This window comes from Rhipicephalus microplus, chromosome 10 (assembly GCF_043290135.1).
Source record: "Rhipicephalus microplus isolate Deutch F79 chromosome 10, USDA_Rmic, whole genome shotgun sequence".
Classification (NCBI taxonomy): Eukaryota; Metazoa; Arthropoda; class Arachnida; order Ixodida; family Ixodidae; genus Rhipicephalus; species Rhipicephalus microplus.
Genome location: NC_134709.1, coordinates 31,928,936 through 31,952,460, shown reverse-complemented (window position 1 = coordinate 31,952,460; position 23,525 = coordinate 31,928,936). Strand labels below are relative to the sequence as shown.

The 23,525-nt window shown below is 45.0% G+C and overlaps 1 protein-coding gene across 3 annotated transcripts in view; it reads left to right on the top strand.

Annotated features, from left to right (window-relative positions):
• The window catches only part of LOC119180908 (uncharacterized), a 72,355-nt gene that overhangs the window by 35,890 nt on the left and 12,940 nt on the right, over positions 1 to 23,525 (top strand). For all 3 annotated transcript variants that reach the window (XM_075875380.1, XM_075875378.1, XM_075875381.1), the window contains exons 12-14: positions 734 to 798; positions 5,345 to 5,498; positions 18,666 to 18,746. In XM_075875380.1, coding sequence (XP_075731495.1) covers positions 734 to 798; positions 5,345 to 5,498; positions 18,666 to 18,746 — 300 coding nt within the window. The remainder of the gene's footprint in view (positions 1 to 733; positions 799 to 5,344; positions 5,499 to 18,665; positions 18,747 to 23,525) is intronic.

Genomic DNA, 23,525 nt, shown 5'->3' with positions numbered 1-23,525 from the left:
CAAATTTACCTATTGTTGTTCTTATATGGGTAGTACTAGTACATGTATAATGCCTTGTCTATCCCTTTCTCTTAGGTTTTCATTTCTGCTATTAGAAGTAACACCATAATAGCGAAGAAGTATCTCTTCCATCAATCTTGCACAACTTGTATATAGCTTATTGTTCTGACTGTAACAATCAAACAGATAGTGAAGGAAAGGAAAGCATAGAGGGAAGTTATCGGTAAATATTTGATTTGAAGCAATGGTAAAGAGAATTAAAGTTTAAAAAAAAAACATGCTGCTAGTGTGATACAAATGCTCAACTGCCACATTAAATATGTGGTGCACTGCCAGGTGTGTTACAACGTACTAGTCGTGTTTAAAGAAAAAAAATGGCTTTAAGATATGGAATACAAATAAGAAATGAAAAAAAAAAAGCTTTCTTCTACTGCAACTTGTTGCCGCAAGTTCAGACAAAGGTGCCACGTGTCAACAGTGTACGCAACGAAATTTTCTTATGTATATGTATTGAACACGTTTACAAGTATTTTGGACTTCTGCCACATTTTCCAAGTATTTGTTAGTGATTCATGCTCACACACTATGCAGCAATATCGCATTTGACTTCCGTAGTAGACTAGTTTGTCTCAAAGTTTCCCGTAATTTGTCCTGTATCGCTGTCATTTGTTTCCAAAAATTTTCACATTCAGTTTTTCATTTGCTTGAAGTGTCGATGCATTCATCTCTGCAGTACTGGATGAAACTTGTCGAAACACTTCAGGCTTCCTGCAGCGCAAATGCAAATGCAAAAGCAAGGTGAGGAGACGTTTAACTCCTGTTCAGTGCCTCATAATTAAGCTTGTGTGAATATTCGAATGCTTCGAATATTCGAACGAATAGTAGAGTATTCGAATTCGCTTCGATTGGAATTTAAATGATTGAACATTTCGAAGTATTCGACATGAACAAATAAATGTGTGCTAAACCGCATGTAACTGCTTGTAAAGGTGGCTTCACTGCAGTATAGCAAGGATAAGCCGCGAAAACACCTATTTAAGAGAAATTTGCTTTGCCGCGAAGCCCTACTTCAAATTTAAAAGGGGCCCTGCAACACTTTTTGAGCATGGTCAGCAAACGCTGTCGATCGGTAGTCGAGGCTACCAAGAACACGCGAGCTAGGTATTATGGCGCAGCACGTGACCTGAAATGCACAGTAGATTCTCAACGCCAGATAAAAATTGCTCTATTCTCTCGGCAAATGGCGCCACAGTGTCAAAAAATGCTCGTCACAGCGATTGTAACAGCTATCCGCTGATTTGAGCACGGGGCACTCGGTCGTTACTGGAGCCGCTGCGTGTGGCCGCGACATGTCCCTGCGTACATGCATGATTGCACTGAAAATTCGTGAATTCAAAGTAAAAAAGAAAAGAGAGAGAAAGAGTGCTCAGGGTCACAACACGCAAGTGACGTATTTTCCTTCCCTATGCTATTCCTTGCTGCTTTGCTTCTAGCTCTTTCGTCTGGACAAGAAGAGAGAATGCAATTGCAGGATGTAGCTAATCTTTGTGCCTCTGCTCACGCTGGACAGATTCGAAAAATTTTTGCAGTGGTTAATTCATAAGTTAATAATCTTCTTTGGTGAATACATTCCATGACAACTTGAAAAACTGTTGCAGGATTCCTTTAAATAAACATGAGGTTGCCGCTACCATCGTACGCGTCGGTCCCTGCCGCTTCTCCCCTCAATATTATCCTTAATTCGATTGATCATTTTCTAATCTTAAAAGCTTGTTTTGCTGGCTTATACACTCTAGCTGTAATGAATAATATTACGTATTTTACAGGTTATCACTTGCATCCTATTGAAAGTCAAATCGTGCTACTTCTCAAAGTTTTTCTCAAACTTTTTTTGAATGGAAAAAAATAAAGCTCTTGCATAGAGGTCTTGTTGAATAATATATATATGGTGCAGGTTAGTTTTTTGCACAACATATATTCTAGTCAAATTCGATTCGAAATTGTACGACCAAAATCACTATTTGCTTTGAATGCGATTCGAAGCTAAAATTCACTATTCGCACAAGCCTACTCATAATGCCATTGCTAATGCGGTAACAAAAGTGCTGCTCCAATGCGTAATACTTGCTAGTAAATATGCAGCTGGTGTGCATGCTGTACACTACCAGCACATTGACAATGCTGCATGTACCGGCATCATCTATATATATATTTGTACCTTACAAGTAGACTATTATGGTGACATGTGAGGTTAGTTTGATATCATACCGATCACTAACTGCTGTGATGACTTTGATGTGTGATTTATTGATTTATTGCTTAGCACTTTGTCAGCTTTGACCTTGTTATTCCACATGAATGAGCATTTCAAGTGAGTAGTTCATCTAGCTTTTCATTTATGAAAATTTCAATGCTGGCTGTTTTGGCAAAATGTTAAAATAATTTATTGCTTCGATCTTGTACCGCTTATAAGCTCCTCTTTGACAATAATTACATGTTATTGTGGGTACTTTTGTAGTTTGGTGCTCAGCTTTGATGCTTTTATATAATTTATGCCATGCCCGCTGATATTTTAAATATGTTTCTCATTTTACTTCGAGTCCAGTGAGCATCCATTTGCTAAATGTTTCTTATAATTTGATGCAATTATTGTATCTGCAATATGTTTAATATGTACTAATATTATTTATAAGAGGCTCAAGTAATATAATAAACTCAAAGGAGTTGTTTGGAATATTTTGCCATCTGCTCTGAAAACATTAATACCTGCTCCAAGCTAGCATTTTTTCTGCTCCAGAATCTGCTCCAAAAGTTGATCTCTTCCATCGCTGCTAATGTCTTCTTTGTGTTCAACTGCACAGACTAGTAGCAGAACAGGTCGTGATTATGCAGCAGCCGAATTATATGTCTAGGGATTTTCTCAGAAAATGGTTTTCTGAAAATGAAGTAAAAAATATGTATGTGGATGTGCATGTTAGTGAATCAGTGGTAACTGTACGAGTGATACCGCATATATTTAATAATGTACTGCCAGAGGAGAATGCACTGCCAGACTTGGGGTCACAGGTTCAATTCCTACCATGACTGTGGCATTTTTGTGGGAAAAAGAAATGCAGAACACTTGTGCACGCAATTTCATGCACCTTAAATGGCCCCTGCAACACTTCTTCATCGTGGTCGGAAAACGCCGCCAACCTGTGCACTTTGGCCACTCTCTGTGCTCTGTGGCCACTCTGTTTAGCACCAGCACGTGCAGCGTGACTGCGATTCGAAGCGAAGTGGCACGACGCGCGGAGGCTTGAAGGGGGCGCTTCGTGGCCTCCCAAACGGCAAGAGCGTGCTGGGCTTGCTCTGCTGTGAAACGCTCTTGAGCGCATGTAGTGTTTGAGCCCATCGCTATTGTGTTCCATGAAAGCCTACTGCATTGGCGTTGCATGAAAGCGCACTTCACTCACTGCAGCGGGCTGGGAAGTTTCCGTGCACTACTACCAAGTGGTCACTCTTTGCAGCAGTGAGTTCATTTAAATGGGATTGCTGCACTGCAAACTTCTGAGCATTGATTCATGGTGCTCAACACTACAAAACCATTTGCCTGTGACAACGTAGGAGAGGACAGTGGTTAATTTTGTCTGCACAGGGTTTCTTGATGGTGATTGATGTTACGCAACACACAGGCATCCTTGCGTACCGCCTCCGTCGAAATTCAGCACCTGGCACAGAGATTCTTGTCTCCTGGCTCAGTATGTACACCCAAACCTCGTTATAACGAAGTTGAAGAAGAGCCACAATTATTTCGTTATATCCATTACTTCATTATATCGATTATAACAGTTTGTGGTAATGTATGCTCAGATGGCTGCACACCTATAAGCATGCAAAGAAGGAGACCGCCTCGCGGTTTGATGTACCGCGACGCGACCACGCGTGTCGCGCAAAATAATCTCGGTCGAATCTCATTAATTCGAACTTTCGAGTAATTCGAGCTCATGCTGAGGTCCCGTCAAAGCGTCATGTGTATTGCAATGAGCGAAAACGCCCTGTAGTTTGTACGCGCAAGCACTTGCGATGGTTAATTCGAACATACCGCGCTCCGAAAATGCTCTCAGCGCCATGCCCAATCCCGCAGCGGCACCTCTCAACACTGCGCGCGAAGAAGGAAAAGAAGAAAAGGGAAGAAAAGACTGTGGCGGATTGTTTGCTTTCTCTCAAATGCCGACATGCGACGTGCCTGTGCTACGGTTCTCTCTTTTCCGTCTCTGCACATAAAAACCCTTCTCCTTTCAAGGCCCGCGTGTGGAGAGAGAGGAAAAAAAAAAAAAAGGCTGTCGCGGAGAGTTCTTTTTTCTCGGTGCAGAGGGTAGCAACCATGTAGCAGCGGAGACGCATTCATTGCCGTCGTGAGAGAGGAATTGCTTTGCACCGCGGTGCCGCTTCTCAATCATGTGACCCACTGAGCGCTTCCTCAATCCTCTCCGCTGGCTGTGCTAGAAGAACGGCTCTCTCGGCCGCGCGGGGCGTGGCTGTAAGGTCGGCGTTTTGAAAGAGTTGTGCCAAACGAGCGTCAAACTCCGCAAAAAACGGTATACTCAACGCACTACGGTCGGTTTTTTTTATAGACTATTTGATAGACTAATTTAGTTTGTTATGTTCATTTACCGGTCACATTTACTTCGTTAAAACGAAGTTTAAAATGCATGGTTCTCAATGGAGCTTTCAAGGTGAATTTCATTTACTTTTTTATATCCATTATTTTGTTACATCCCGTTACGGTATAACGAGGTTTGAGTGTAGTGAAGCATCCTAATCACCAAGCCATCACAACACGTGTTCGCAAGACTCAACCACACCCTGGCAACGACAGTTGCAGAGCAAAGCTTCATTTTGTGCGTGCATTCAAGTGTTTTATGCTGGGATCCATCTAGAATCGACGCACAAAATTTCCGTGTTACGTTAAAGAACACTCATAGGAAGCTCACATGCTTTCTTTTTTTCTTTGAATTTCTTTAACTCGGATGCCTGACCGGTGAATCCAAGTCTTTGACTCCACAACTTTCCAGTGCAGAAGCCTGATGCACTGACCGCTGTGCCACTTCTCGTTTCAAGTTGGTGGCGAACACGCCTAGTAAACCTAAGTTCCTGCTTTTCTTTCTGGCTTTCATCTGCAATTGAAAAGGGCTGTTGATGTCCCGCATGTTTTTCTCTGGCCTCATTGTCTGTTGGCTTCATCTGGTTGTAACAAACGGAGGAATATGTTTCCCTATTTCCTCATGCTTTCCTATATGATTTCCTACTTGCTTTATTTGGCAACTGGGCTCATAACATAGAGGATTCACATCTCTTGCAGACCAAAGAGGCCGAGTGCAGAGTGGACATTTGAGAAGCCTTGTTTTAAAGAAGTAATGCTGTTACTCAGGGATGGGATTCACGATCAGATAGAGCACCAGAGGCAGAGTCTCCATCAACAGAAACAGCTGAAAAAAGAGTTGAAGGAAGACATTGTAAGTGCAGTCTCTTCAGCTGATACTTCGATTCCCTTGAAATGCGTGCTTTTTATGTCTTGAAATTTCACGTTTTCGCAGCATGCATTAGTAATCTTTATAGTTGTCAAAATGTTCCCTATGATGGGCACATGTATATTTCGGGGGTAAAAGTAGCTTGTGGACAGTCAACTGCCCAAGAAAATTGCTAAAGCTGGATCATTTACTGCATGTCAAATAATTCATTTCATTTTCATTTCATTTATTTATACTGTTAGCCCAGAAGTGGGCCGTTACAGGGTGGAAGTACAAACAATTATTTGCAAAAAAGAAGTACCGTACAGGTCTCGAGATAATTTCTCGGTACTATTGTGACCAGCAACTCGAAGTTATACATAACATACATAAATGGAACACACATACGATGCAATACATACGCGCAGAACAGCACATGACGCATTTGAGGCGGCACTTTTGTACCGCGCTGAAGATTTGAAAGACAACTACTGCAGGATCATGCAACCAACAAAAAGTACACACACACGCAAAAAAAACATATGTCACTGTTATTCGGAAAATAAACGTTTTAGATTCTGTTCAAATGATGTAAGCGAGGAACAACCAATTATAGACTCTGGCAGCATATTCCAATCTTCAATAGCACGTGGAAAGTAACTGAACTTAAAGCAATCGTTACGTGGGACTAGGGGTGGTATATACATATTATGGCGATGTCTGGAGTGTTCTTGTGTGTTGACCTGGAAGTAATCTGAATAGTTTAGTTTAAATTGATTATGAATTAACTGGAAGAGGAATTTCAGACGCTCAATCCTCGTCCTAAGTTCAGGACTATCCAGTCCAGCTTTTTTACAGAGTTCAGTAGGAGAATGATGTCGGCTATATTTATTAAAAATAAATCTCGCACCAAGTCGCTGTATTTTTGTTATTTTATTGCAGTTTGTCTTTGTGTAAGGGTCCCAGACAATTTTAGAATATTCGATAATGGGTCTGACAAGAGTTTTGTAAGCAAGACACTTTATATCAGATGGGGCGGTATAAAGGTTACGTCTAAGGCTATACAATGCCTTGGTAGCCCTGGAGCATACATTATCAATATGAGTGTTCCACCGGAGGTCGGGCGTGAACCATAACCCAAGATATTTATAGTTTTGTACACGCTTGAGGAAAGCATTGCCAATCTGGTAGTTGTAATCTAGAGGTGCTTTCTTTCTAGTTATAGTCATAAAGACTGTTTTTTCTGTGTTCAAACTCATTTGCCATTCTTCGCACCAATCCTTTATTCTTTGAAGATTGTTGTTTAGATTAACTTGGTCATGTTCAGTCTCGATTCTACTATAAACAACACAGTCATCGGCAAACAACCTTATCGGGACCGTAACGCAGTTTGGTAGGTCATTTATATATAACAAAAATAAAAGGGGACCCAGCACGCTCCCCTGGGGAACTCCAGAATTCACTGCAACTGCTCTAGACTGTTTATTTTTTATTTGAACAAACTGCTGACGGCAGCTGAGATAGGATGAAAACCATTTTGTCAAGTGACTATTTTGAAACGTTTTGTCAATTTTAAACAGGAGCTTTGAGTGCGACACTTTATCAAATGCCTTTGCGAAATCCAAATATACCACATCAGTTTGACCACGCAAATTGATTGTTTTTGAAAGATCATGAACAAATCCGATTAACTGAGTTGTTGTAGATAAGCCTCGGCGGAAGCCATGCTGCTTCGAAGATAATAGATTGTGCGTATCAAGATAGGACATCAAGTGTTTGTTAATAATGTGCTCGAGTATCTTTGAACATGTACTGATAAGCGAAATAGGACGGTAGTTGCGCTCGTCTCGAGAGGAGCCACTTTTGTGAACAGGGGTAATTTTAGCCTGCTTCCACGCTAGTGGGAAAGAGCCACTGCGCAGGGACGACTGAAATATTTTTGTAAGGAAGCGAGCCGCCCATTCAGCGTATCTGTACAGAAATTCGTTTGGTATACCATCAGGGCCGGGGGTTTTTCTTGTATTTATATTAAGTAAAAGATTTAGGACACCCTCTTCGCTAATTACCACATCATCGATCGGCCGCTGCAATGGTGACGTAGAAAACTCGGGCAAAATGCCATTATCATGAGTAAACACAGAAGCAAAAAAAGAATTGAAATCATCAACACGTTGTTGAGTAATTTCAGGTGGCCTCGGAGAGCTTGCTGGGGGAGTTACAAAGCGCCAAAACCTTGAGGGGGCTTCCTTCAAGTATTTCGTCAATGTCACATTGAAAAACCGATCCTTGGACTGCTTGATCAGACGTTTCAGTTCTTGTCTCATTGAAGAAATGCAAGCTGTTCCTTCAGGGGTACAATTTTTTGCACAAGATTTCTGTTTCCGTTTTAGTTTTCTTTTTGTGTGAATGATTTCTCTGGTGATCCAGGGATTGGTTTTACAAATGCGTTTTCTAATCCTAGGTACATAGCTGTCTATGCACTTCCCTACAACAGTTGAAAAGAAATGCCATAGCCTATCAGTGCTGCAGTCAGTGTTGTAAAGGACCTGAAATTCATCAAAGGACCTTTCAAGATAGTCCAGAATAGACACATCATCAGCCGCCATAAAATTCAATACAGTGCTAAGTGTGGGTTTACCCAAGGTGTCTGGGGACAATGCTAGGTGAGTTACTACCATTCTGTGGTCGGATAGGCCTTCTACAACTTCACAACGGCTGAGTAACGGCAACAGCTTTGGGGACACAAAAACCAAATCAAGGATAGATGACCTTGTAGTCCCTATCCGAGTAAGTTCAGTGACAGTTTGCGTTAGCCCATAGCAGAATGCCAGCTCCAGTAGTTGCTCAGCACTTGCAACCTGTTCCGATCCAGGAGACTGGGATAGCCAATTAATATCCGGAAGATTGAAGTCCCCTAATAATAATACGTTATCTTGGAGACTAAAATTAGAATCCATAAAATTTCTTAGCTTTGCGATTATATCAAGAGAGGAATTTGGCGCTCTATAAATCCCTCCAATATACACAGTTCGCTCGCTGAACCCACACCTAATCCACAACATTTCTATGTCATATTTATCATCCAACACTGAAAACCTAATGTTGTCTTTAATAAGAAACGCAACTCCACCACCTCTTCCTTGCCGGTCTTTTCTAACAATTGTGTAACCTGTAGGTGTTACTTCAAAATCTGCTACATCCGTGTGTAACCAAGTCTCTGTTACGACCATTATATCCGGTTCATGCTCCAGGATTGCGGCTTCAACTGCATCAGCTTTATTCAGCAAACTTCTGGCGTTTACATTAATAACCTTAACAGATGCGGTCGGTCTCGATTGGCGTCAGTCAGAGCTGGTAATACCTGGGCTAGCATACCTGAATCGCTCGTTGGTAACCTCATTCCAGCCATAGAGAACGTTGTTTACTTTCAATTTATCGATGATTAGTTTAACCTTTGCTCCCTTTGCTCTTTCATCCGCTGATGAAATCCATAGTTGTTTTCTGATTTCAACTACTCGTTTAGAGTAATCTTCGCTGATACTGAATTGTGTCCCCTTGAGGTTGCGGCAGTTTTTTTAATTCGTCATATGACAATGAGAATTTAAACTCCTAACAGGCAAAAGTAAAGTAACTTCAGTGAACGCCTGTTGTTCCTTCGAAGGACCCATTGTAGAGATCTTTGAGCAGCAGTGAGCTAGCGACGGAAGCCATTGCCAGCTTGCTATCAACTGTGAGCAAAGGCCGATGGCGAAAACTTGTCGTTCCACAACACAACTTATAACAAACTACAGGCGATTTCCATCTTTCCAAGTTACAGTTAAAGGCTTATGCAGCGCGTTATATTATCCTGGCGGCAAACTTCGAAGGTGCGTGACAATATAACGTCTGTTGTTCTCTGGCAGAGAGCTTGCTCTGTTCCTTCGCTGGGGCGCACAGGCACGGGCGCGCCAACTTTTACGCGAAGATGTGTGTGCAATTGCGGGCCGCCGCCACCGGCCATGCTCATAAGTCATTCTCTGTAACTTAACAAACGGCTGTTGCGTCGGCTTTTGTAACTGAGTGGCACACGAGGAACCGACATAAAGCAGGAATATTGTAATGCCCATTAATGCTATTGAAACCCGCCACGGTGGTCTAGTGGCTAAGGCACTCGGATGCTGACCCGCAAGTCGCGCAGGGTTGAATACCGGCCTCGGTGGCCAAAATGCTTGAGGTCTGTGAGCTTGGGTTAGATTTGGCGCACGTTAACAAAAAACAACAACAACAACAAAAAACCCCGAGGTCGAAATTACCGGAGCCTTACCTACGCAGTCCCCCATAATCACATGATAGCGGCCCAGTCGTGTGGTGCGTGTACACTCCAACCTCAATATAACGAACCCGGGTATAATGAAATGTTGGTTATTACGAAGTAAATGACACAGTCTTGCAATGGCTGTGGTGTTACAAACATCTTTATAACGAATTGTCGGGTATAACGAACTTATTTTCGTGTCGGATGTAATTGCATGTATACGTAATTCAGCTATTTTACCCCGGGCACCTTCCATAGTCTCCACTCATTGCCTCAGTGAAACTTGTGTATTGAAATCGTAGCTAAGCATGCTTCATTAGGTTTAACTTTGAAATGTTCTTGATTTTCTGCTGAGCTGACGTTATCTAAAGTTAAATTGTTTTTATTTAGAAAATTGAACAACATACAAGCCTCATAAAACAAAGTTGCACCCTGCTTGAAAATAAGTTCTTTATATCCGAAAATTTGTTATACGGGTATATTTCCGACATTATATTCATTGCAAGACTGTTTTTTATTTACTTCATTATAACCGATATTCCATTATGTCCGGCTTCATTATATGGTGGTATGAGTGTGCACTGAAAGGTATCGAGATGTTGAAACAATTCAGCTCTCCTATTAGTCAATAAATTCTCTTGCATCGCGTTTATCAATTCAGAGGTTTGATTTTAACTAATGCAGTCAACTCTCGTTAATTTGAACTCGAAGGGACATCTGAATTTTTGTTTGAATTATCAGAAGTTTTCAGATGCAGCATGACTGTGGGTGAAGTGACATCACACATTATGATTAGGCATTGATTTTATCAGATTTAAAAATTTTTCAAGCGATTGCAAAACCTAACCGCATGAAATGAACAGAAAGCAGAGGTGTAAGGTCCACAAGTTTATCGGCCATTTATTGTTGATCACACCTTTTAAAAAAATCTTGAATTGCTAACTGCTTCTTTGCTATATGTGCCTTCAGCACAAAGCTCTTTATACCAGTTGAGAAGCATCACGGTTTACCATGCGTGTGCTTCGTTTCAAACATATGTTTACAAGCGCCTCAGGTCTTCAAGGCCTGAGGCGCTTATTTTTCATTTTTAAACTGTTAGGATTATATAAGCATGCAAATATTTAGTAGTGGGAAAACGGTTATTTTGTGGTATGGAACCGCAAAAGGAATTAATCAAACGAGTGGCGGAGTTTGAATTAAGAGGCCTTTAAATGCATTGAAAAATTGAGATTACAGGGCCAACCAAAAAATTTAATTTTATTTGAATTAACCGAAAGTTTAAATTGTCGCGAGTGCTGTATTTGGCTGCTAATCCAGAGGTCACGGGTTCGATCCCGTTTATGGTGGTCGCATTTCGATGGAGGTGAAATGTTCGAGGCCAGTGTGCTATGCTGTGTCAGTGCACGTTAAAAAACACCAGGTGGTAGAAGTTTCCAAAAGCCCTCGACTACGGCGTCTCTCACTATCATATTGTGGTTTTGGGCCATAAAATCCCAGATGATTTTGCATAACAAACCTAGGGATGTGAGAATAGTGAGCTTTAAGTTCGAAGCGAAGAGCGATTCGGCCAATAATATATATCGTATAAACAGAAATGAACGTATTTGTACAACATAATCTGTACAATATGTAGTATAATGTAAATGCAAGGTAAACAGCGGTAGCGGCGTCGGTACCGAAGCAGCAAGAGCAGGCCGAGTATACGGGCAGCGTCGCAGCAGCAATCAGGCAGTCCTAGCTCGTGCCTCGCGCCCACGTGTCGATGTCGCTGCAGTAGTGGGCATTCCTCTTCACTACATTTCGTCCCCCGTCGGAAAAGGAGCCATCCTGGCGACTCACGGTGAACAGAGTACGAGCGGGTCGTAATAAGGTTTCAGCCGCTGTACGTGAACAATTTCACGTCCCCGAAAGCGCTGGTCTGTGGATGGCGTAACGGGTTCGACGATGTAGTTAACTGGTGAAGTCTGCGAGACAATGCGGTAGGGTCCCTGGTATTTTGAAAAAAACTTCGAGGAAAGCCCTGTAGGCACAGCGGGAACCCAAAGCCACACAAGAGTGTCCGGAACAAAGCTGGGGTACGGGTGGTTATCGTCACGCCGAGATTTTTGTCTCCATTAGTCGATTGTTGTGAACGACTGGGCGAGCTTACGGCATTCCTCGGCACGGCGGGCAGCTTCAGAGATGGGCGTAGACTCGGAGGAATCGGGGTGGTAGGGCAGAATGGTATGTAGTGTGGTGGAAGGGTCTCTGCCATATAACAGGAAAAATGGTGAAAAGCCCGTAGTCGCTTGTGGAGCATTATTGTAGGTGTACGTCACAAAAGGCAGAGTGAGGTCCTAGTCGGGGTGGTCTGAGGCAACATACTTTGATATCATATCCCCTAGGGTACGGTTGAATCTTTCCGTCAATCCATTCGTCTGCGGATGGTAGGCGGTGGTAGTCCGGTGAATGATACGGCATTCGGCAAGGAGTGCGTTGACGACTTCAAAGAGGAATACACGTCCTCTGTCGCTGAGAAGTTCACGTGGTGCGTTGTGACGCAGAATGAAGTTCCGCAGAAGAAAAGATGAGACGTCCCGTGCTGTGGCAGCAGGCAAAGCGGCTGTTTCCGCATATCGCGTCAAGTAGTCGACAACGACAACGATCCAACTGTTTCCGGAAGCCGTGAATGGTAGAGGCCCATACAGATCAATTCCAACGCGGTCGAAAGGGCTGGCTGGGCAAGGGATCGGCTGGATCGGACCAGAGGCATGATGAGGGAGAGCTTTGCGTCATTGGCACTGAGGGCATGACTGAATGTATTTGCGCACAAAGGTGTACATGCCTCGCCAATAAAACCGGGAGGAAAGCCGAGCGTATGTTTTGAAGACGCCCGCATGTGCGCACTGAGGGTCAGTGTGGAAAGCTGAACATATTGCAGCACGAAGATGGCGAGGTATGACGAGTAACCACTTTCGGCCGTCGGACTTGTAGTTCCTGCGATAAAGGAGGCCATCGCGGACCTCAAAGTGAGCCGCTTGACGGCGCAACGTTCGAGAAGATGGAGAAGTCGATGGGTCTGAAAGGAATCGCAGAAGAGTGCTGATCCAGTCATCCTTACGTTGCTCAGACGCCATGTCGCAGTTTTCTGGGAACGACACCATTTCGTCCACGGCAGATAGACATGCAGAGCTTTCGGAGGACACAGGTGAACGTGATAGGGCGTCGGCATCAGTGTGACGTCGACCAGACCTGTAGACAACACGCATGTCGAACTCTTGCAACCGCAAAGCCCAGCGAGCTAAACGGCGGGAGGGGTCTTTCAATGTGGATAACCAGCAAAGCGCATGGTGATCGGTGACTACGTCGAAGGGGTGACCATATAGGTATGGTCTAAATTTACCTAGAGCCCAAATAATTGCCAGACACTCCTTCTCTGTTACAGAATAATTCTTCTCTGCTTTGGTGAGGGTACGGCTTGCGTAAGCGACTACGTACTCCTGGAATCCCACTTTGCGCTGCGCGAGAACGGCGCCGAGTCCAACACCGCTTGCATCGGTGTGCACCTCAATCGGAGCAGTCGGGTCAAAGTGACGCAAGATTGGCGGCGAGGTTAACAGGTAGCGCAACTTTTCGAAAGCATCGTCACAGGCGGGTGACCAAGCGTAACTTCGAGTCACTGCGCAGAAGTTCAGTCAGGGGGGCGGTGATCATCGCAAAATTCCGAATAAAGCGACGGAAATAGGAGCAGAGGCTAAGAAAGCTGCGCAGATCCTTCAGAGACGCAGGTTTAGGAAACTCTGCAACTGCCCGAAGCTTGGCAGTGTCAGGAAGGATTCCGTCTTTAGAGACAACATGGCCGAGGATGGTGAGCTGATTTGCGCCGAAGCGGCATTTCTTCAGGTTGAGCTGAAGGCCAGCGTCAGTTAGGCACTGCAGTATTTTATCTACCCTGCGGAGATGCGTTGGAAAATCTGGTGAAAATATAACTACGTCATCCAAGTAGCACAAGCATATTTTCCACTTCAGCCCACGCAAAAGATTGTCCATCATCCGCTCGAATGTTGCGGGGGCGTTGCAAAGACCAAAAGGCATGACACAGAATTCGTAAAGGCCATCAGGTGTGACAAAGGCCGTCTTAGGCTGATATTCAGGGGCCAGAGGGACTTGCCAGTAGCCACTCCGTAGGTCAATAGAAGAGAAGTACTCCGCACCTTGGAGGCAGTCAAGGGCATCGTCGATTGTCGGTAAGGGATAAACGTCTTTTCGAGTTATTTTGTTAAGACGACGGTAGTCAACACAGAAGCGAATTGACCCATCCTTCTTCTTAACGAGAACGACTGGAGATGCCCAGGGGCTATTCGAAGGCTGGATGACGCCACGCTTGAGCATGTCAGCTACTTGGTCATCGATAACCTGGCGCTCGGCTGCGGACACGCGATAAGGTCTTTGACGCAATGGCGCATTGGTACCCGTATCGATGCAGTGACACACAGCGGACGTGCGGCCAAGGGTAGTATGCTGGCAGTCAAAGGAAGAACGGAACTTCTCCAGCAGTCGTAGCAGCTGAGCACGTTGCGAAATGGTTAACGTGTCGGCGATGGAGCTGCTGAGTACGTCAGGCCTAGTAGTCTGCGGCGAAGAGGCACAAGTCACTCCGGCGACTTCGTGTTTGGCGGAAGGACCAGTCGACATGTCAAAAATTGCAGAAAGGTCGAGACTGTAAACCCGCCCGACGCACTCACCCCGAAGTAGTGTTACAGGACATGACAAGAGGTTCGAGATGAGCAGTCTGCTGACGCCGTCATGAAGTTCTAGAAGGGCATAAGGTAGCGGCGAACACTTGCGGCGAACGAAAAGGGCAGATGGCGTGAAAAGGGCACTCGACTCGGCGAGCGAGTTGCAGGATACCATGGTAAGGGCGAAAGAGTGCGGCGGTATGATGACGTCTTCAGCAACAAATAGTTTGTCCCCGGTTTCAAGTGCATCATTTAACGGAGCGTCGCCAAACACTTCAAATTCAACCTCAGCGCGAGAGCAGTCGATGACGGCCTTATTAGCCGAAAGAAAGTCCCAACCCAAAATGACATCATGGGAACAGGAATCTAAAACTAGTAATTCGACGACATAGATGAGGCCATCAATCGCCATTCGAGCAGTACAGGCAGCGGCTGGCGTGACGTGCTCTGCGCTGGCTGTACAAAGTGATATACTTGCTATTGGCGTCATAACTTTTTTGAGCAAGCGGCAGAGTCTGGCACTGATCACTGAAACTGCGGCACCAGTGTCGACAAGAGCGAGTGCAGCGACGCCGTCCACATATACGTCGAGAACATTCGTTGGGGAAGAGAGAGGCCTTGGTCTCTTCGCGGACGACGCAGTTCCTGCCTCTGGAACTGCGGCAATCAGTTTTCCCGCTCCGGCGATGGACGACGGCGCATCGGGGATGGCGAGCGGCGTCGAAGTGATGGTGACCGACGGTTAACTGGAGGGCGGTAGTCGGCGTACGATGACATCTGGTCAGGAGGCTGAGATCCTGTGAACGATGGGCGCGGTGACACATAAGGGGCAGGTTCGAAGCTCTGGTGGTAGCTCTGGTGGTGGTAGATAGGGACGTGTCGACGTCAGTATCGCGCTATGTGGCCAGGTAGGCCACAGGCAAAGCATATTGGCCGATTGTCGACTGTACGCCATTGTCCACTACTCTGGAGAGACCTTGGCTGAGCGAACCGCGGAGTAGGTCGTGGTGGCATGGCTGATGGCAGTGACGTAAAAGTCTTAAGAGGTGGTCGAGCGGCCACTTCAGCATAGCTTAGAGGTGCAGTTACCTCGGCACAGGCAACGGGGGTCAGCAACGATGAAGCGTCACGGGCAGATGGCAGAGCCGCGCAAACTTGCTCCTGGATGGCCTGGCGAAGGTTTGCTGGAAGAGGTGACTGTGGTTGGCCGACTGTCGATAGCAGCGATAGCTGACGAGCGACTTCAGCACGAACAAACTTCTTCATCTGCGATAGCAGAAACTCAAGGTCAGAGGTGGTGGTTAGGCTTGAGAGTGTGTCATCCGCGACGTTAGGGCGTCGCGTGAGGAGACGCTGTCGTCGGAGCTCGTCGAAACTCTGACACAACTCGATGAGCTCAGAGACAGTGACAGGGTTCTTCGAGAGCAGCATTTGAAAGGCGTCGTCGGTAATGCCTTTCATGATGTGTTGTACCTTGTCAGTTTCCGCCATCTTCGGGTCGACACGCCGGCAGAGGTCGAGGACGTCCTCGATGTAGCTAGTGAATGTTTCACCAGTTTGTTGGGACCGGCTTTGTAGACGTTGTTCTGCGCGAAGTTTCCGCACACCAGCGCGTCCAAAAACATCTGTGATGCAGGCTTTGAAGGCCGTCCAAGTGGGGAAATCCGCCTCATGGTTTCTGTACCATAGCTTGGCAACATCCGGTAAATAAAACATCACGGTACCAAGCTTCGCGGGATCGTCCCATTTGTTAGTAGCACTGACTCGTTCATAAGATTCCAGCCAATCCTCAACGTCTTTCTCATCGGTGCCGCTGAAGATGTCTGGTTCTCGCAAAAGCTGGGCACCGGGACAGCCCCTGCGTGACGAAGCCAGTGGGGGTGTGAAGACAGCGTCGTCAGGCATGACGGACGGCAGCTTTCGGCTACGAAGTTCCAGGACTGGGGAAGACCGCAGCACTCTCCACCAAAATATAATGTAAATGCAAGGTAAACAGCGGTAGCAGCGTCGGTACCGAAGCAGCAAGAGCAGGCCGAGTATACGGGCAGCGTCGCAGCAGCAACCAGGCAGTCTCAGCTCGTGCCTCGGGCCAACGTGTCGATGTCGCTGCAGTAGTGGGCATTCCTCTTCACTACAGTAGATATACTTTTTCATTGGAACAAGGCATGTGTGGATGTCATTCTTCTAACAGGGTGTGTACAGGTCCTTGAAATCCCTGAAACCCGTGAATTAGAAAAACTGCTTTTCAAAGCCGTTGAAAATTTTTGAATTTCTCGAGCAGTGCACTCCCAGGTTAGCATTTCAACCTCCTTAGTGTGGTAGATTGCTGTCGATCTGACAAACTCCCCAGTTCATGAACAGTAATTTACCACGAGCGCACATGGTCGTTTTGGGGGAAAAAAATCTGTCTGTCTGTCGGTGTGCCATAGCAACGAATGCCATCTCTAATTCTTATAAACTCAACCACTATTGTAAACATTCAGTGCGTCTTGGGCTCTTGAGAACATATCAAAGACTACTAAATGTTTTTTTTTATAAGTGTGATGTCCACTTAATTAATGATGTCCATTTACATAAGGATAAAACAAGCCAAATTCCAAAAAATTCCAAGTTTGCGTGCCGCTTTGAGACCGTGAAAAACCTACAACAGGTCCTAGAAAGTGCTTGAATATCCTTGAAGTTTTCACGTCGAAAACCTGTACAAACCCTGTTCTAAGTTAAAATTTTCTTTTATAATTTCTCAGGTAATTTACATAGTGCAAATAAATGTTCATTTGTCACTAGTAGAAAAAAATGGCGCTGCTTTCGAGTGGCTTATCGAAAGAACCCTCTGTCCAGTCCTTACTGCAATAACTGTGAGCACTGCATTCATCCATTGAAACATTTTGGTTCATTGCATTTTGGGTAGACTTAGGTTGTGCTCTTTTAGTTTTGCAAAATTTGAAATACTGAATGACTGAGCCATGTGACCGTGTGTTTTTGAAGGTGAGTGCACTGAAATTGAGTGTGATGCTACCACCCCATTGGTCCAGCAATGCGGTTTCGTTTTATATAAATTGGCTTTGCTTGTCTGTCTCCAGAATAAGGGCACGGAGGCAGCCATACGTCGGTGCAAGCTAGGCTATAGACGTGATGCCCCAGTATTCGCTTTTTTGTGGACAGATCTCTGCTGTACTTTTGCTAACATCATGTGCCAAAAACATTTCGAAAGCCCAAAGGGTGTCACTTTTAACATTTCATGCTAGATATTATCTCTTGGGAGAAATATGAGGAGGTTGGAATTTCGAAAGTGTACATCAACACGTGTTTATTACAGCGAAAGTGGTCATAAGATCACGACAGCCGATTCTGGTGCTGTAGTTGACCGCCGCCGCTGCTCTCTTTAAGCACTGTTGTGTGAAGTATAAAATGCAAAATAAATGAAAAACGCTGAAGGCCGAATCGAACTTGGTCACTCTGTCCAGCACTCTATTACTAACCTATGCCAGTGCTTGACTTTGTTGCAAACGGACTTTGTGCAGTCTTTATGTCGCTTAAGGAATAGCAATAACGTGTAATAAAGTGTCTTAGTTTAGTAAAGTAACAACTAGACGTCACCCAATGCGAATGATGTAACGAGTGGGTTGTTGAATGCTCCAACCCATTACAAAAGCTTCAGGCATAATTCTTCATCGTCGTCGTTCACAGTGTCAGCAAACTGTACGTCATACAAATCTGTAGCGGGTGCCACGCTTTTCCAAAGAATGAAGGATGAGTGGATGCTTTCCCACTACAAAAAAAAAAATGGTTTTATGGCGTAGTGGGTGTCATGCAAGTCTACCTGTAATAGTTTCCCCAAGAGTGTTAAAAAACATTTTAAAAAAGCCACTCTTCCCGTTTTAGCTGTTACTGTGCTGTGCCTTCTGTGCAGGCCTGGCATTTTCTTTTTCTCAGCAGCTTTTCATATTAAAAAGTGGCTGAATGGTGGATTGTCCGTGAAAGTTTCAATTCTGTGTGAGCCACCCGTCTCTGCTTTCTCATTTTGCAAGATGGGCTGAGGGATTTATTTCTCTTGCTGCTCAGTATTGCTGGAGTCAGGACTTTGGTGCTCTTAGAAATTGTTTCATGCCAAAGTTTGCGAGTGCTCACTGGTTACTGATCTGTGATTATACAAACATGCAGAAAAGCCTTTACCTGCTAAGCAGAGAGCTTGAGAACAGAAACCTGAAGACCATCGAGGAAATTCAGAAGAAGCACGTGAATGTGAGTGAAGTGTTTTATACATATGCTATCTATCGAAGCGATTCACAATTCATAGCTCTTGCCATGAATTGTGAATGATTGAATTGTGGATCAATTTTTTTTCATGTCTTTAACTTACTTTTTGTCTAAGCCTTCATCATTTTTTCCCCCTTCATTTTCCTATCTTGTTCCACTCACATCTTCCTCTTCCCTGTCTCGTCTCTCCTATTGAAAGAGTGCACAGGCATTGCGTCTCTCTTGGGGGCAGTTGTCAGTCATGCCACCCACAAAGTGCTATCAGAGCACGTGGTTTTCATCCAGCAGGATGGATATGCGTAGCTCATCACAGCATGTGGTGGCAAGGGAGCTAGGTCTTGTCGAAAAGGTTCATTGTATAATGGACATGCAATGTTGGTGAAAGGAGGGACGAGAGACAGGCCGACGACAGGCGAGTAATATATAGGTCATAATGTGCCCCATCAAGGTGTTGTAAATTTGTCCTGTCTTTATCACTTAGTAGTGTGTAGAGTGTGCATGTCTGTCAATGCTAGAAGGCATAGGCATTAGCGACACTAACCACATTCCCCTCTTGCGGCTTGCACATTGATGGCTGCACAGTTATCTTGTTTTCGTTCATTAATGTACATTCCAAATTCCTGTCTGCCCTAGGCATACCTGCTCATGCTTTTGGCTAACAAAAACTCCAGACTTTAATCTTTTTTTATATACCTCCTCGCATAGTATTCTTTGTCTGAACACTTTTTCTTGCACAAAGTGGATGTCTGAAAGATCAGAGGGGATTGGCAGCAACACTGGCTTGTGCCAAGCAGTTCTGTTCTGAGCATCTAGGAGGTGGAAGCAGCAACAGTCTGTCGCAGCATTACAGCATCTTAAAGGGACACTGAAGACAGCTATTAAGTCGACGTTGATTGTTGAAATAGTGGTCTAGAAACCTCGCAGTGTTACTTTTGTGCCAAGGAAAGGCTTATTTTTAAATGAGATCGCATTTAGTGGCCCGTATCAAGCTAGCGCACTTCAAATTACCTGCCTCTGAAAGCGGACTGACTAACATCACTGTTAATTGCCGTGCACAATGTTGCTCGGCTTTACTGCGTGGCCGCCAATACTAGTAGAAGCAGAACGAAAGCTGCGGGAGCCACAGCAGCAACAACGGCCATTGATCAATTTTCTGCCATTGGCTCAGAGATGGCAGACATGTTATCGCTCAACTGGGCCCCGCTAGATGGCACCATCATTCCAGTTTTACTATGCGAAAATTGAATTTTCAAACCACTTGTGCCATTCCCCATAGTAACATCTGGCGGTTCTTTTTTCCCTTAATCAAACAAAAACGAACAAGCAGCATTTTATTGCGCCTCTTGATGCACCGAAGGTTCTTTATTTAGTGCAGCTCGATCGATTACTAGTGATAAATTATGGGCGGTTCGTCTGACATCATAGGATAATTTTGAGAATGTCGTACTGTGGCACATGTATTCTTGTGTATTTGGTAGCTGAATTTCTCGGTAAGTAGGGCACTGCTGTTGATAATATTGTCGTTCTAGATGTTGCCATACATTGAGCTTTCAGTCTGATGTAAATTGTTATTTGACTTTAGTGTCCCTTTAAGGGGGGACATGGGTCTTGGCGACGAAAAAAAACCGCCAAAAAAGCCAAAAAAATTGATTTTTCATTTTGGTGATTTTCGTTCTCTTCATATCATCCCGCACCTGCCAGCAAAAAATGAACTCATAATGACGCGTCGTTGAGCCAAAAAATGTCGCGTTTATTCATCCCAGCACTTGGTTTCGCTTACGAAATCGCCGAAAACAGCCCCCTTTTGCGTTGTTCGGATCGCGCCAACCACTCATCGCATCGCGGCCATCTTAGTCTCGTTTGAAAGGGCTTATGTTGAGCTCGCTTTCCCGCCAGGAATGAACCTTCAATGCTGCAGCCAGTCTGCGTTATCAGGCAAAAACAAGCGACAAAACGGTACGGTATCATTGGTTCATAGCAGTCACATGAGTGAACAGCGGCTTGTGATTGGAGCGCGGGGACTGACAACACAGGTGATCATGCGCGTGCGGCCACAAACACGCCCGTTGTCACCACCATTTCGAAAGTTTTGGAGTTTTGCGATCAAAATCGAGATGCCAAACCGTGCTCGAAAATTCCGCACACTTCACAAATTCGGCAAGCGACGGAAAAAATGTGCTGGGCAACCCAAGGAGTCATCGCAGCCAGCGCAGGCTACCTCGGCAGAGCCGAGAGGGACAGAAGACCGGCAGTCGCCGCGATGCAGCAGCCTGACACAAAGACAGCCTTCGATCGCTACAATTTCTACCAGCGGCGACACGCGCTCAGAATGCCATAAATCATCCCAACTGCCGACAACGATATCTGCAGATCTCGGCGGAAGAGCGCAACAGATTCCGCGACGAAGTGGCGTTGCTACACAAGCGATTGCGAGGCGTCGGAATCAGCTGATTGCGGTGATACTTCAACAAGACGCCAGGAAACAACGCCACTGCTTGTGATTAAGACAGCAGAGAATGCTGCTGCAACAGATCTCGCAGCCGGAGAAAGCGTGGCGGTGACTGCGACCGCTGCCTGCAGTACTTCAAGTATGCGCGATCGAGCTGCGAGGATAGACACGACATTTTTGACATCGGCTGACTGAGAACTCATTTAGCGTCGCGCCCAGCAAAAAGCCGTGAAACTTTCTTCGGTCTCGGCAACCGATCGCAAAATCAGTGTTCTCGCGAGTCAGCACGGCACCGAAAGTTCGTCGACCCCGACGTATATTACGGTTGACATCGACATGGTGAACAGTTTACCAAACGAACATTTTGCTTGCCGAGTGTGCTGTGGTCAGTTGACCATCGACTGCGACGCACGTGAGTACGGTGTAGCCGTTAATCTGAAACTTCACTGCAGCAACTGCGGAGAAGTTGGTTCGAAATGGAGCTCACGGCGGGGTGGTGGCAGCAATAACTGCAACCCGTTCGAAATCAACGTTTGCACTGCGCGTGCGGTTCAGAGCACTGGGAATTGTCAGACAGCTCTGAATGACATCTTTGCTGCTATCGGTGTTTCACATCGGGGCCTTCACACGAAAACATACCGAGAGTACTTGAAAATGAAGCTTCAGTTAGCAGCAACGAGAGCTTGTGCTGAACGTTTGAATAAGTGTGCCACAGTGGTAAAGTGCCTCTACAAGAGCCTCAATTTCGGCCACCCCGGAAATATTGCCGTCTCTTTTGATGGAAGCTGGCACACTAGAGGACACACCTTTCTCATTGGAATAGCTACTGTGATAGAAGTTTTTTCAGGATATCTGCTAGACTATGTTGTGCTTTCTAATTTTTGCCTCGGCTGGGAATGTGGTCCGAAACCCGAGAGCCCGGAATACTCTGAATGGAAAGCCAAACATTCATGCCTGAAAAATACCTCATGCAAGGCTGGCTAAATGGAAGTAGAGGCAGCAATGATTTTATTTCAGCGGTCCCTTTCGCTTTATGGCCTCAGGTACACCACCATGCTTTTTGATGGTGACAGCCGGTCGTACAGTGCTGTCAAAGAAGCTAAGGTGTACGGCTTCATAAATGTTGAAAAAGAAGACTGCTCAAACCATGTGCAGAAGCGCATGGGAACTGCGCTTCGGAACCTTGTGCAGAAGCACCAAGGAGACAGCAACGAGCGCATCAGTGGCAAGGGCCACCACACGGGTGACCTCATCACAAAATTGACGAGTTATTACGGCTGGGCTTTGAAATTCCATTCTGGGAATGTGGATGAGATGCACAAGGCTGTGTGGGCTATGTATCATCATGTGACATCCACTGACGAGAAATTACACCACAATTTCTGTCCACACGGCCCCGAGTCTAGGTGCAAGCATAATGCAGCCATGGCAAGGAATGAGCCCATCCCAAAAAGCAAGTACAATTTGCCAGAGGCTGTGAGCAATGCACTGCATCCTGTTTATGAACGCTTGTCCGACAAGAAGCTCCTGCAGAGATGCACCAGGGGAAGACGCAGAATGCGAATGAGGCCTTGCATTCGGTCATTTGGAGCCTCTCACTGAAGGACAAAAACGCGTCATTGTTTGCCGTTGAGACTGCCATGGCAGCTGCTCTTATGCATTTCAAAATAGGGAACAAGAAATCTAGTTCGCTTATTTTGTGTGAAATGCACCTAGATTAAACATGCGCAGGTAACCAGCGGGCAGTTGAGAAAGACTTTCGCCGGGCTGTCGGCTCGGAGAGAAAACGTGCATCTTCAGAGGCGTTCCAGGCAGTCGCAAAGAAGCACAAGCAAAAGCCTGCTTCAGACTACTCCGCTGGGGCTTTCTGATTGATTGTGAATACAAGTGCTGTGGCTTTCATGCATGAAATTTTCATTTTCCCAACTTTTTCAGTTTTTTTCGTTTTTCTCAAATACAGATTTTTGCATGTTTTGAATTTAGGGATGAGCACTGTGTCGCTAATAATGATTAGATTTTTTTATCTTTTTTTGGTTTGAATGCTAGGTTATTCAAGTATGCAAGAAAACTTTGATAAAATGTTTAAGGACTTTGTAAATTTTTGCAATTTTCGAGAAATCACCAGTGAAAATTTAGAGCTAGGAGACTGCAATATAAAAACTTCATAACTTTTGGTAAAATTTAGGAACTAGCATGAAATTGCATATTTGCACTATTTGAATATTCAACAATATACAGGTTCAATTATAGCTCTTTTGATGCATTACTTTAAATGAAAGTCACATCCCAAATTTATAAAATAAGAATAGTTGTAA